This window comes from Cystoisospora suis (assembly GCF_002600585.1).
Source record: "Cystoisospora suis strain Wien I chromosome Unknown contig_1436, whole genome shotgun sequence".
Classification (NCBI taxonomy): domain Eukaryota; phylum Apicomplexa; class Conoidasida; order Eucoccidiorida; family Sarcocystidae; genus Cystoisospora; species Cystoisospora suis.
This window is the reverse complement of record NW_027154236.1, coordinates 1,856-16,718: the sequence shown is the minus strand read 5'-3', so window position 1 is coordinate 16,718 and position 14,863 is coordinate 1,856. Positions and strand designations below refer to the sequence as shown.

Genomic DNA, 14,863 nt, shown 5'->3' with positions numbered 1-14,863 from the left:
CGCACGACCTGCCCCGCCAAGAGCCGCTGCGCGTTAGTAGTAAGGAACAGTTGACAGAACACCTCCCGTCGCCCTATAAAGCAGGGTCAACTAGGGTACCCGTCAGCGGACAAAAAGTGGAGGATCACCGTTGCCGCGAACGAGCTTAAGGCTGCCAGGTGCCACCGGATGCTTCAGTTCTGGGACCAGCGGCTTTGGGTGCACCGAGTGTCGCAGGCTACGGTCTTACCCTATGTTTTCCGGGTTCTGGTTGTCCTGTCCCTTCTTTGGCTTCGCAACGCGTTCCCTTGTTGAGCTCTCTCCAAAGTCAGTCTCCCTTGCTGCTTCTTAGGGCTTCAAGCTCCGCGAGTTGCAAGCCTGGGGCCGTCAACCGGAGGCCTACGCAGCTGGCTCTTCGCACCACCAGCCTTGGGTGCGGAGCCCAGTTCTCCGGCTGCAGTATCAATATCACTGACTGGAGCCCCAGATTCGGCGACACCGAGTCCTGCACATCCTCCTCACGGGCGAAGGGCTCAAGTATTGCAAGGGTCACTGTCAGGGTTACTGTCACTGGATAGTTCGCCATCGTCTCTTCCGTGGGAGGATCATAATGTCGACCCGAGGCAGCTCGTGTCCCCTCTCACTGAAGGACCACAGCACCTGTTGGAGTGAAGACCCTGCTGCGGGCTCACCAGATACGAATCCGCCAGAGAGGAAGCAGACAGACGTTCAGGTCTACCTACGAATGAGGCCAACTCCGGAACCGACGCCGCTGCTCGGCGTACGAGGAGAACATAAGAATATCTTGGTTGCCCGGCTTCCGCGAAAGGAAGACGACCTAATTCAAGGAGTTGTAGACAATAGCAAGCAGGAACACACGTTTCATTTTGACGCGGTCTTCCCCATGGATACGACGCAAGAGAAGGTCTTCGAAGTTGTCGCAATCCCGGTTCTCCATAACCTCATGAAAGGTGCGCACAGAAAGTCACAGGCTGCCGAGGCGAAAACACCGGGCTTGGAACAGCAGCTCTGCTGACTGTGGCCCCAACGTAGTAACTTGACTCAAGAGCCGTGTTCAGAGTACTCAAGTAAAAGCGTCAACAGACGAGGAAGTCCATCTGAGTGGACCAGTAAGAATGTCGGACTGCAGGAGGATCTCAGCAGCCGTGAACTTCTCTGCCGGAGAAAGGCGCCCTTATACCATTTTCCAGCATTGACACGGGTTTGAAGACAGGCAACTTCTTTCTGATGTGAGTCGTACGTATGTGGTGAGATCTTTTTGCTGACCACGGAGACCGCACGTTGGCCAGCTGTGGAAACGGCTCCTGAGGACCATGCGCTGTGGTGCAAGCTGTTCCGGCTCAGGAATCAACGGAACGATTTTCGCTTACGGCCAGACAGGCACTGGGAAGACATTCACAATTACCGGTGGGGCAGAAAGTTACAACGATCGCGGAATCATCCCGAGGGCACTCTCGTTCATCTTCTCCCACATCAAACAAGACGGACTGGCCCAATATAGCGTGGCTATAAGTTACCTGGAGATTTACCAAGACAAGGGTTACGACCTGCTCACGAAAGCACAAGCAGACGCTCGCCGGATAGACGACTTACAGAAGGCAAGCAGCCCTCGGTTGAATGATAAAGGGAGCCACATGTGGAAGAAGGAGCGCGGTTTTCCACAGTGCGCAGGGTCTTTTTCTCTCGTCATCACATATAACCAGCCATGGTCACGTTGGCCAGGCGGTCATAGCCGAAAATGCCTACCGCGGCATGTGTTAAACCGGTGAATCAAGGTCTCCACTCCACGAACATCACGTATGCAACATTGTCAGCGTGCCTCCTTGTGGCAGTGCCAAGGTGCAATGGCTTACACCGGAGCCCTGAGAAGGAGCTCCCGCGAGTGGTACCCAGTTGCAGCAGGGGGGCAATACCTTGCGAGTGCACCCCGCATATTTATCCACGACCATTCTGACTACGCCACTGCCCTGTAACATGCAATAGAGGACATGATCGCAGGTAGTCTCTAATGCTTCCGGGCATCTCCGTTCGGCGCATCCGTGTGAGGATCAGAAACGAACACTGATCGGCCAGGGCACCAAACCGCCTTCGATTTCGAAGCAAAGCACAGCACCGTGAAATTTCGATTGCCTAGGCAGGAGTGAATTGCGACCTGGGGAGTGTCGCCCATCCTGGCTCTCATGCTTAGAAGTCAAAGTGGTTAAGCGTTTCAGTTTTCTCAGTCGCGCTGCAGCGCCCGCCAAACAACTCAGCTGGAGCAGCCTGGTATATCTCCACGCGGGCGCAAACACTGGCCGAGGTCCTGGCGCTGGTGCCGTGTTCCGACCAGGTGATTGCAAGCGAAGACCAAGATGGAAACCTTGTCTTAAGAGGACTATCAGTTAACACTGCGACAACTGAAGAAGAGGCTCTTCATCTGCTCTTCCTGGGTGATACCAACCGGATAGTGGCTGAGACGCCGCTGAATGACTCATCCACCCGTTCTCACTGCACGTTCATCATTTGGATCGAAGCCCGAGAGCCAGGTACAACAAGAAGGGCTCAGAAGTACGCCACAATAACACCGGAGCTGGAGCAGTTCGAATGCTCTTCTTTGACGGAGCAGATATTTGTATTCTTTGTCAGTGCTGCATCCTCCCCGGAAATAGTGCGTCGGTCCGGCGACGCCTAACAGCAATAGGACACCCAACCCAGGTGCCACCTCCTGGAAGTCTATCAAGAAGGAGAAGGGTTGGAGAAGCGAGCTATATATGTTGAGGTGCTAGCATGCTTGCTAGGGTTCCCCAGGAAACAGACCTGTTTCCGCTGTTTCCCGATCGAAAACTACGAACGTAGTCGTCCCCTCCGTCTCACACACGGTGATTCCACCGCAAATAGTGACAGGCTTGCGCTGGCGGCAAGCCAGCAGGGCGAAGGCTTGTCAGTTTGAAGGGTAATCGCATGCTCCAGTGACAACTTTCAATGTACAGGGTCTTCGGTCATGAGAAAGTCCAAACTTCACCTGGTGGATCTGGCAGGGTCCGAGCGGGTGAAGCAGAGCGGCACCATCCCCAACGAAACCGTCTTTCGGGAAGCCTGCAGCATCAACCTTGCACTTCACTACCTTGAACAAGTACGTCTTTCCTAGGAGGGTTTTCCCGCATTCTCGGGCCGGACTCCTGAGACAAGGAGCGGTTGCAGTATACAGTGGTATCGTCATGAGGGGCGAGACGACGTGCTGCACGCGGAATGCCGCGCCGCCCGCTTAGGACGCAGCGGACTGAAGCTCCCGCGTCTGTAATGGCCCTGATCTTTGAGCTTGAGACCGCTGGGTTTCAACAGGCTTCTCAGTCGCGGTGGGCCCCGGATGTGGCTAGCGATCTGGTCTGCCGCCGTTAGCTACTCAACCTCTAGGCCTCGCCCCATTAGAACGCGTGCAGCCACGCTCCGTTGTAGGCTTCCTGGCTGCACGGTTTGTCGATTGAGGAGCATCGGGGGGAGCCGAGGGCATCCCGGACTTCAGCGGTCACTCTCCCCTGGAGCTATTTTTTGCTGTAGGACGGCCCAGCCCCGCTAACTCAGTTCACGTAAATTCGCGTAGCTGCGTGACTTGGTTCTTTCAGGTCATCGTGGCGCTGCACGAAAGGGCGACTGGCCGTCGCGTACACGTGCCGTACCGGAATTCCATGATGACTACCGTACTTCGCGACTCCTTAGGCGGAAACTGTCAAACTGTAATGATAGCCACCGTCACTCCAGAGCGCGACTCGATGCCAGAGACCGTGTCGACCTGTAGGTTCGCACAAGCTGTGGCCCGAGTAAGAGGGAGCGCACTGAGCGGCCGGGGATTACATCTAGCCTCGTACACTACCCCAGAGGGTCAGGTACATCTCCTTAGCCAGTCCAGCATGACTTAGCAGGACACAGCTTCTACAAGTGCAGTGGTGCCGCTTCCAACTGGATCGAATGGGCGCCGCAGCCTGCGTGGCAAATCGACGTTGCCCCAGCTCACAGTCAGGACCGAGTGCTAGTTAGGATGTCCAAATTTCTCTTTTCGCGAAGAGGCTCACCGACCCGCGCTGTCACCAGTCCGACAACGACCTGACTTCTCCTCCCCTTAGAGACTGTCCCATGTACGTAGCATTCAACCCTATTCTCTGGCGTATCGGCGATCACTGTACTTCGATGACACATCTCGGCAACGAGAAGCGCTCGGAAACCTGAAAAAGGGCTTGCACTAGCCCTACGGCTGCCGGCTTGCTCTCGCTGCTGACGCGTGTTACTGAGATGTGCTCACCTAGCTTTGGAGTGGGACTCGAGACGTCGGGACCGAACGTCTCAGCCCTTGTGAACAGCGGCACCCAGTTCCTAATGTATCGGGCCAGCGTCTGCTGCTCGAGAGGACGCTTACTCAGCTGCGCAGCAGTCTCCCAGGATAGCCCCCGCCCGCCGCGTGAAACGGGAGTCAGTGATATAGCTGAAGCTATGACTGAGCAAATGGCTAGGGCAGTTTCGCTTCACGTCGCCGTGCCTCTAGATTGAGAATCAAGCGGTTGTCAACGAAGAAGTGGATCCAAGTGTCTTGATCAAAAGGCTTACGAGAGAAAATGAGGAGCTTCGGGAGCAACTGCAATACATGAAGTCACACACTGCAATCCAGCTGCGACAAGGTGATGACCTAACTGAGGAAGAGCGCAAAAAGTGCGAGGACTACGTCGATGCTTACATCGAAGGTTAGAAGTCATCACAGCTTGAGACAGAGTCACAGCTGCATTGTAGCAAGGAGCGAGCACTATCCACCTGAGTGCTGCTGCGCCTGCTTCGCCTCGGTGTAGGCCTGGTGAAGTCTCTTCGTAGATTGCAAAAGGAGCTGGCGTCTCCCTGAAACGACGACCAGTGTCGTTCACTGTCGTCGGTGCTCACACACTCGAATTTAACGGATGATGATGAATCGGACCTGAAGGGCCACTGACTCATTACGTCTCCGTTCCGAATTCCACTCCGCTGATTTCTCCACCTTCAAGTGTCGCGCTGAGGTAGTTAAATGTGCTAGTTTCGACCAAGCCGCGGTAGGCAGGGGTCGCCCTCAATACTCGTCCCTCAAAAAAGATCGACCTTCTCCTGTTTCGAGTTGCTTATGACACGTTGACCAAAGCACCCGTCTCAGGCACGTCAGGAGCATCTTTCTCTCTCTCAACTGCGGTCCTGACAGGGCGGGTTTTGTCTCCTTCCGCTGCGCACTGCGCAGATTCCTTTTTGCTACTTGTGATAATCTCCTGCTGTCCCCGGTCCCGTTTCGCCCCTCGTAGAGCCAGGTACAATTCTACTGTAGGCTAGGGGAGGTGCGGCGCAGCTTGCCCAAGAGTTGGATATCTCTTGGCGGAGTCACGGAGAATCACCGACTGATGGTGTCGCCCTTGTGTGGCGTGTCCTTGGCTCGTTGCAGCGTACAGTGAGGACCCAGAGGCGCGCCCGTTGCTCGGCCCCGACGTGGAGAAAATCCGCTTCGCTTTCAAAGTCTTCCGTGACCGTTGCATTCAGATGAAAAAAGGCCTACTAGCCCCTAGCGCAAAGTATGCTCACAGCGGCCCAACAGGAACGGACGATCCCCCGGGTGGTACGTCAAGGCATGTGCACTGCCACTGCCGGAGAGCAGTTCCCAGTGAAGGAAGATTCTTTGATGAAGGTCGGACTGGGCAACGTGAGACGTCTCCCCTCCACTGAATCGATAGAGCTTAGTTCTCGGCGCAGCAGTCAGGCCAAGTCTCTATCCGAGGAGGGGAACTCTACGCGTTGTCCAGCCTCTACGCGGTGTCCAGCGTAAACCGCGGCGGTGACAGCAGGCTGCGTTTGGCTGACGCTGTCGTTGTTTGACAGGACAGCACGCTGTCTCTTTTGGAGTCAAATCTGAGCATCAGTGTGAGGTGGCGAAGCTCAAACTGCACGTGCAGCAAAGGGACGCCGAAATTGCAATACTTATTGACATGCTCAACAGGAACGGAATCAGTCCCGTTCCCGACTCGAAAGGCCGTCCCGGAGTTCATGGCTCTCATGGCTTTCTGCGGTCCTTCTTCTGTAAGCGCAGTGCCAAGCGCACCCCGCTCGGAGGCCGGGGATTGGGGGCACGTAGTGCCTGCCAGTCACCGTCCGACTGTCTTCCGTGCACTTCTGCGCCTATGTGTGGCGCGCATTAAACTATGATACTGGGACAGTTTTCCTGCGATACGGAGCCGGGTCCACAGCGTGCCGGCCCAAGTTAGAACAGTGCCGAGCAGTAGTCATACTCTCTCGAGGCTCGTCATTAACGGATGTATTGGTGGTTCACCTAACTCCACATACTGTTTGCTCAGAGCGGCGCAGTGTGAAGGTGCTTGCGCTGCCACCTTTGTTACACGCGCGTGCAGCTCCCACAGGACAGCGGAGGTATAGCGATGCTCTCAGCCACTCCGGGGGGCAACTAAACATTTGCGAGGCACCTATCACCTGCATTCAACGAGACGGAGAAGAGGTCTCCCACAGTGCCAAGCCAGCTGAGTCCGCAGGTTAGTGGACAGCGCAGAACAGTCACTGTACTGCCGGCATTGTGGCCTGGCCGGGGAAAACCACGGCCACAAAATGAGATTTCTTCAGCGCCGCCCACTCTGGCTTACTGTGATCATCGTTGCTGGCAGGGGACCCAAGAAGGGTCAAGTTTCAGCGGCAAAACTCGCACTCTGCTTCACCGAGAGTCACCAAGCCTTCCCACCGAGTCGCGTGATGATTCCATGCGGACGCAGCCAGTACGCGACCGAACGGTGCCCACTCGGTCTATGGCACCCGTCGGACCGGGAAGTGGGACATTGGGTTTCCAGATCTCGGAAGTGGGCTGCCGAGTTTTCCAGTCCGGCTACTTACAGTATCATTGCTCAGTGGGTAGCGTGGACATCGATCCTCTTGCGCAGTACCAGAGATCAGACAGGCAGCACTCCCCAAACGATTTTGACGGCCAACGTTCGTAGGTGTAAAAGAATTTTGTGCGCGTACTAGGACTCAGGCAGCCTCTGTCTTCGTCCCTTGAATCACGAGTTTCAGTCTGGCAGCACGCGGAGAGCTCTCCTGTCCTGTGCTCCTCCTGGTGATTTATTGGTCGGAGTAGAGACTGCAACTGAAACTGTTGGTTCGGGAGTGCTTCTGAACAACTCTGCCGAAAATCTTGCGGTCGGTGCGTCTTCTGTGGCCATTTGTAGAGCATCAGGAAATTCCCCGATCGTTGACTGATGAGAACGGGACGGCCCTGCTTTTGGCCAGAGGCCGCGCTTTTGAGATTTTTAGAAGAAGTGTCAGGCGGTCAAGCATAAATGCAGAGAACAAGCTTCTGTTGAAAGATTTGCACGCCCGGGCGAAGGAGACTGGAGACCGAGCGAACGCAGCCCGGCAGGCCGTCGTGCAGGCAACTGAAAAACTCAAGCAACTTCGAGTATCACACATGTCGACTCTTCTTGACGCGACGGAACGTCGAACTTCAGTCGAGGCGAGTCCTCGGCACGGTCCTGGATGCTCGAGACTTCCCCTCGACTTCCTGCTGCTTCTTGGTTTCGATCGACCCCACTTTTTTTTTCTGCAGCGCAGTAGTCAGTACCTTGGTGCATAGGAACGCGATGAGACTGCTCTTTCAGGAGAGTAAGAGGGAGCATCTTTGGGAGCCGAAACGTCTTTCACAACTCGAGGTCCGGGATACGGAGACCGCAGCGGCGTACCTGTCGTGTGGTTTTTTGGCGTTCAACACAGTAATGGCGTGACTGCCCTTGATAGACTTTCGTGGGACACTACCGTAAAAGCTTAGCTTCTGGCAAGGGCAGAAGCACCTGATGATTCTGTTGGCGTTGCTGGCGGACTTCTCTGGGACTCCCGCGATTCGGCTGCAAGCCGGGCTCCAGCAATACTTTCTGGCAGGTGATGTTTCTTTTTGGTTGTGGGATGGCCCTCCAAGCAGAGGGGTCCCCGTCGTAGATAGGAAAGCTACATTAGCCCACCGTGTTTGCCGTTGTCCGTTATGGGGGACTGAGGTCACTGTTCAAGCCATGCACGACCCAAATTGCCTCGTTTGGTACGCCCAGGGAGAAGAAAGCGCGCTATGGAAGCAGATCACCGAGAACAGACTAGTGTACGAGCAGTGTAAGAAGGACCTGGATGAAGTCCGAGGTCAGATACGCGGTCTCGGACAAACCATGGAGTTCAACAAGCAACGCCTGCAGGATGCGTTCGAGCAGTGGTTCCACGTTCTCGCCCAAGGAAGTCAGATACCAGTCTCGGCTGCTGCTGCAACATCTCCGCGCTCTGCTTTCCACCCGGACACACCACTGAGGGCAGCTTACTGATCTAACTTCATCGCCGCAACTGCTCTGCGCTGGCGTACCCTCTCGGACATCCGGGAGAAGCCTCCAGGCATCTGCATGGAAGGTGTTGTTCCATTGCTTAGATATATCTCTTCTTCTGTCAGTGGGCGGCACGGGCCGCAACGAACACTTGCTCTGAGTGCCTTCACGTGCAACCCTTGAACGATGTACGGAAGGCGACCCGGTGCCGAGCCGGCATGCTGACGTGTAAAGTGTCAGTCGCCCGCAGCGGGTTGCCAATTGTTTGGCTTCGACAAAGCTACCGGGGAGTAACATCTTGCTCCCGGAGGCGAGCGTGTCTACAGAGATTGCCGTTGGCGGGTGTTACCGTCAACCACGGCTCGGTTACTGCATTAACTACTTTTCTCGGAAGCGCTTGTGTGTGATCCGCAGCAAGGGGGGTCATCTGTGTTGAGAGCTGTCTCTGAAGCGCCTCTGCTAGCAACGAAGGTCTTTATTAACTCCAGGAAACAGCCCGGGGCACACAGTCAGGTCGTCAAGCTCCATAAAAGCGCGCCTGGTGTACGACCCATTTTCCAATTCCGATCCGACTACCAAAAAGATTGTGACTCACCAGCCACGGCCGGGCGTCCCGAAGCATCACTGTCTCCCAAGGGGAGAGGACTGTGGCACCCCGAACGCCACCCGACTGGCACTGGCAAGACTAGGGTCACAAGTGATTCCTGAAACTGTCAACAACCTCGCCGCCACTTGCACCGACTCGCGCGAGACGCGGATCCCCAGTAGTCATGCGTAGCCAGTACCAGTGTTCTCCTTGGCGTGGACTACTTCCTCGCGCGAGCATAAGGCGCGCAAAGCATGCGACACCCATGCCAGCGTCTCAGGAGCAGGTCGATCACAGCGTATAAATTGTCCGTCCCCCGTTGCACTGTCACAGGTGCTTATGTTCGCTCCTTCACCCGCCACCTGGCCCGCCCCTCTGGAGAGTTCGACGGGAATTCCGATGAGTGGGACTCTTCGGTGACGCGCTTCCGACCGCAGCCTACCGGTACGCTTCACACGTGCCGTTGACGTGTCGCAGGCAGAACCACTCGAGTCGGTGGTACATCGGCATGAAAGGTTCCCAAGCGGCACCCCAGTGTCGCGTCCTAGACAGGCCCTGCTGCCACTTTCCAGGCCTCCAGCAACTCTCCCGCGTTCCTTACTAGCGTGGTCCGACGACAGACTGTCTTCCATAAAGGCACGCCACCATCGACTGACTCGTCGCCGGGCGTGATCCGACACGGTGTGAAAGCTCTCTTCGCCTAACGAGCTGTGCTTCAGCGTTTCTAAAGGCAGGCCGTCTCCAGCAGGGTCAATCCTGTAAGACGGGGGATCGCAGGACGCGAGCAACTCTATGTCTCCTGGTGGTGCGCGCCACGGGGGTACGAACAAAACAACGACAGCCTCTCCCGACAGAGGGAAACCCTCACGCCTCAAGTTACCAACCACCCTGGCCACTTGCCGCTTCACTCTCTCGACAGGGGATTGCGGTTCTCTTGTCCACGTCGCCGAAGCATGGCCCAGATCCTCAGGGGCTCCGAGCGGGATGTCTACCTCCGATGAGCCGGGTTTCTCTGTAATGTGGGGGGGTCCGCACACTGACGCTACCGCCTGGTGGACCTGGGGTTGCCCGTTGCATTTTGCTCCATCGTGCTCCGCCGCCAGTAGTTCCTTCACAACCGGTGGCCTTTCCTTATCCTCATCTACACTTTGTGTCATCGGTAGTGTGGGTGGATACGCCCTCAGTTCACGTGTGACAGCCCTCAGGCGCCCGAGCGGGGCGACAGTTCGAAGAAACAGAAGACCCCACACTGGCACTTTTATCTCCTGCAAGCCTTCCAGTCCACAGTCGCGTTCGCTTGTGTTTGTATCAGGTAGTGCGCAAGCATAACCGCTGGGACGGGTGAGCCCAACAATAGATTCCCCACCTTCCTGCTTCTCCTCCATGTCCTCTGGCAACGGGTTTGAGTCGCGGTGAGTCTTACAGACTGCCGCGCGGGTTGGGGTACCGCCACTAGTTTCTTCCTCTCCTCCTGGCGGCCTGAGCTTATGAATCTCTACGGGTGTCGACTGTTGGGTGCCGCACGCCGCTCCGACGCTATTGCCTTCAGGGTGTCTTTGTGATAGCGGCGGAGGAAGCAGTTGCAAAAACGTGAAATGGTGTTCTTCTGCAGATCCAGCTTGAAGTACCTGAGCCTCGAGGTCATTGATCCACCAAGAGCGACGCAGTGGAGAAGAGTCATTTGACGTAGCGGCACTGCCGGGTCTGGAAACTCCGCAGCCATCTTCATGGCGCAGACAGCTCGCATCTGCGCAGGACGACCCGACAACAAAAGCACGTGGAGCGGGGGCTCCGCATAGTAAAGTTGTGTCGTGAGACGAAGGGGTAGAATGCAACAGGCTAGTCTGCAGCGCTCAAGTATCGTCTCTGACCGACCAGTTCTAATGCTGCCAGGGGGGGGGCTGGAATTTTGTCCAGTCGGCGCTGTTTGTGGTGATTCTTTGCCGCGGCTACCGACGTTCAGGGTGCAGCGTTGCGGATGACGATCTGCCCGGGCAGCTCTTCTTTTTCCGGCCGGGCTATGACCTGGGGCCGGACGAAGCTTAGGAACTCGCTGATATGCGCTGCATCGACCGTGCGTCTGGACTCTTCGGCCCGAGCACTGGCCCCCTGCATCAGCACGTGCTGAAGGGGAGCTCGGTCCGCAGACATGTACTCCTGCCAGAGCAGCTCCGGGCCCCTGTGAGTTTGGTGCCACCGAAAGCAGCGGCAGCCGAACTTCAGGCGAAGCTTCTGACGATGGCACAAGCAGAAACACGCTTTTCGCATGATCCGACCTCTGTGAAGGTACGCGTTCCTGTAGCGCGGACCCCTGTTGCGGAATCCATTCCAGCGGAAAAATGGCGACCGGATTCTCGTCGACTGCGGCTTCCTCGTTGGTGATCTCCGAAGCTAGATGAAGCTTGAAGGGATGAGAAAAGTACCGAAGAGGGAATCGCAGACGCTGGACGCGGGCCACGACACACTGGAAATGACGGAAAGAACGACTGAGAGCATGTTCACACGGGCACACGACAAGTCCGACTCTGCTGCTTTGACGGACTCCAGCACTGGCGCAGCCTGCGTCATTCTACTGGGGCGACGGTAGCACGTGATGTCAGAAAAGACTGTGGTATTCATTAGATAGCCACACGCCCCACCTGTGGTGGCGAGAAGACGGCACCTCGAAAGCGAAGACACGGGCACCAACGGGACACGCATCCTCGAGGGAGCGGCGTGCTGACGGGGTCTGAGAAGGTTCCAGCTCTCCGCGTTATTTGGCAGACCACGCGTTCCATTCAGCTAGTCTGGGAGCTTAACCCCGCAAAGAGAAAGGGAATCCACCAAGATGCTCTCTCGTCGTCTAGTAGCAGGCGCTTGGCACGAGCTTACGAGGAGCACCGAAGAGACGGCAACGCAGCCAGAGCGCACCGCCGCCGATTAGACATCAGTGGCTCGAAGAATACATGCCGGAGAACCGAGAAAAACAGCTCCTCGCTACGTTCGCGTCGGACTCGTGGCCAGCTTGTCAGCTGGCACCCCGTCTGCAAAACTGCGTGTGGAGTGGGAGGCCGTAAGAAGCAGAGTGAATCCAGTTCCATCTCTAATATGCTTTCCCGAGGCTGGCAAAACTTCTTTTGGTCCCGGCCACCTTCAAGCACTCTGTAGTAACAATGCTGCGTCTCACTGCGATGAACAGCTTCCGTACCATTCGGTAAGGAGCCGTCGAGAGACCCCATTGGAAGCAAAACCTTCCCCCCAACATGAGCGGTGCTACGGTTATTAGTCGGGGAGTCTAAGAAGTCGTCACTGTCAAACGAGGAAGAGGATCGCCAGCCAAGGGACGCATCGGCAAAACAAGACGTGTGGTCATACGCTTCAGTTGCGCACTGGGTCCCAAGGGTCCTACACCCTGGTGGACTAACGGAGCTGCTAGCGAGCACCGGGGAGAAAACTGACTCTCCTGCCACTGTCCACACATCGCGCGGAGTTGACCCCTTCTCTGTTCGTGGCACCCTGGGTCCATTCACTGCTCTGCTGAGACGCCTAGGGGTGACAGGGGTCCTGAACGAAGAACCGAGTCGCGTATTACGCATTCGCCTACAATCAGACTGTTGACGCACACAGAGTCAGACAGACATGGCTTTGATATCCAGAGGAGTCGCCGGACGTTGCTTAGAGTTGCTGAAACGGCAGAGCCTAGTCTCAGCAGAAAAGAATCGTCTTGGTAAAATCTCTCGAGCTAGGCAGTACCTCATTGAGTGAGAATCAGATACGTCTGTAGTATCAGCGCAGGACACGGGGGCTCCGCGTGCTCCGCAAACACTGTTACGCACGCAGCAGACGGCCCCGCCACACAGAGAGCCGTACGGGGAGGACGAGTGGTTGTTGCTTCGTGTTGTCATCGTTCGTACCGTCAGCGCCTCATACGCCTCCCGCAGCTTGATGAACCTTGACAGAGAGTAGCGCACACACACGCCACCTGGGCAGGTCCAGCAATACTTGAACGTAACCCTAAACCCTCCCCTCGTGTTAAACTGTGCAAATCTATGCTGCCGACAGCAGTCTGCACGCCAGCGAAGGCACTCTAGCCAGTAGGTTGTCGTTTCGCAGCGTTGCGTACGAGCCGCCGGGTGAGCTGAGGGGCCCTTTACAAGCAGAGGCTATTCACATGCGGCAACGTTCCGAGAAGTTCATCTGGTTTCCGGACTCATTGAAAGGCCGTGTCAGGTGGACTCTCACTCTTCGTTTGAACCGCCTTTATCTGGATGTGCCTTCGCTGCGAGACGGAAGAATGCCTGAAAAGCCAAAAGGTCCACGGTGATCAGAGCGGTAGCCTATTCCACGTGGCGTGGAAAAAAAACAGGAAGCCGAAGTTCATTGGCTGCACACCGGAACGGAAAGAGAGCTGCCGCAAAGGCTCAGTGCAGCACGCCGGATGAGCCAGTAACAGCTTGAAGCCAGAGTGGTGTAGCGGCGGTGCCGAATACCTCTGGTGTCGGGAGACATAGAGGACACGAGACACGCAGCTTTTGGAGACGTAGCTTGTCTTTGCTGCGGCTGTACGGGCCTCCCTTGAGGACGGGCGATCTAGGGCAGTCAGGCGCAGGCTGACCCGGAGACCGGGAGCTCGAACGGAGAGACCCACAGCCGCTCATACCTTACGAATTACTCGGGCGTCGGCCGATGGTCCAACACCGAGGACCGCGTAGTCTTTCAGTTGAGAGCCAGCCACTTGGGCCTCTCCATCTGCGTACCAATCGTGCACTGGCGTCTTGTTCTGCCGTAGTCCACCGTCTTGCTCTGAGCCTGAGGGGACGCCACCTGAAAGTCTCACTGACGGAAGAGAGGCCGACGCGCCACGACCGCATGCTTCCGCCGGAAAGTTTCCCCTAGCTCCTGTCTCTCGTCGTCTTCGATATTTTGCACGGACTGCTTCTCGTTGGCCGAAGGAACGTTCTGCGGTGCCGGTCTGAGGACCCAAGCACGCTGTGCAACTTCCACTAGTAGTCACCCTGAAGGTACGCGCTTCTGTCGGTTCGTGGAGGGTGCGGATCAGCTGAGGGCCTCTCTCAGTATAGTGTACGGCACGGCGTGTGTCCAGCCTACTGCCCTTACTGTGCCCAGGACCAGCACCTTCCGAAGATGTGGCTGAGTCGTCGTACTCGAGAGTGGACGGAGATGCACTAGACGACTTGACTAAACAGCAAGCCTTGCCTTCTCTTCCGGCCTTTAAGGTGAATTCCTGCGCGTACTCCCGGTGTCCAAGCCATCGGGGCATCGGAATTTCGTCGCGCGCAAGCGGAAGCCTTTGACACAGACGGACACCGGAGTCACGCAGCTGTAACGGACGCCGTTGTACACCTTCTAGACGTTCATCCAGGTTAAAGCGGAGCTTCCTACGGCGGGCCGGACAGACGGCAGTCAGCGGCACGACGGCGCCACCTGAAGCTTCAGAGCCCGGATTCGATTGACAGAGCTGCCCCCCGCTGGTGGCTTCAGTTGCGAGAAAAAAGTCGCGGCCCCAGTAACCAGGTAGTCCTGGCGAGCAGCTGCTCGTTGTCGGTTTTCTCCTGAACTCCGCTGACACGTGCGGGCTGTTCCCCCAAGCCTTGCAATCGGCATATGTGACACTTCGCTCGTGGGCAACGAACGAAGGCTCTTCCTCGTCCGGTTTCGACGAGGCGTCGGAGCGCCAGTGGACGGCGCTGGCGGCATCGCTCTCAAGAGGACCGTGCAGCAACACTCTGAACGGTGCATGAAACGGGCACGAACGTTTCATACCTTGCGAAGTCGGTTAATGCCGCGGTCAGCGGAATGCTCCGGAGCCCAAAAGGTGGGATCGACACTTTTCCCTTCCTCTGTGTCCCCGTTGTCACTCGCACCGACAAAAGACATCACACGAAAGGTTTTACCTGCCGAACCACATAGGACCATAAGGTCGCAGGTGCAGGGGGCTAGACAG

At 56.6% G+C, this 14,863-nt stretch overlaps 2 protein-coding genes across 2 annotated transcripts; one reads left to right on the top strand and one right to left on the bottom strand.

Annotated features, from left to right (window-relative positions):
• Positions 1-333: 333 nt before the first annotated feature.
• CSUI_003282 (kinesin-related protein 3a) lies at positions 334-6,173 on the top strand (the record flags this gene model as incomplete). Its single annotated transcript, XM_068063480.1, is given in 9 exon segments — positions 334-609; positions 629-950; positions 1,345-1,636; positions 2,341-2,525; positions 2,970-3,112; positions 3,603-3,797; positions 4,517-4,712; positions 5,426-5,596; positions 5,857-6,173. Coding segments are annotated over 9 exon segments (2,097 nt in total), but the record flags the coding sequence as incomplete, so codon positions are not given.
• Positions 6,174-9,101: 2,928 nt separating this feature from the next.
• Positions 9,102-14,179, bottom strand: CSUI_003281 (uncharacterized protein; the record flags this gene model as incomplete). The annotated part of the gene is made up of 4 exons (XM_068063479.1): positions 9,102-10,666; positions 10,795-11,405; positions 13,141-13,196; positions 13,559-14,179. The coding sequence occupies 4 exons, from the start codon at positions 14,177-14,179 to the stop codon at positions 9,102-9,104; spliced, it is 2,853 nt and encodes a 950-aa protein (XP_067924541.1).
• Positions 14,180-14,863: the final 684 nt, after the last annotated feature.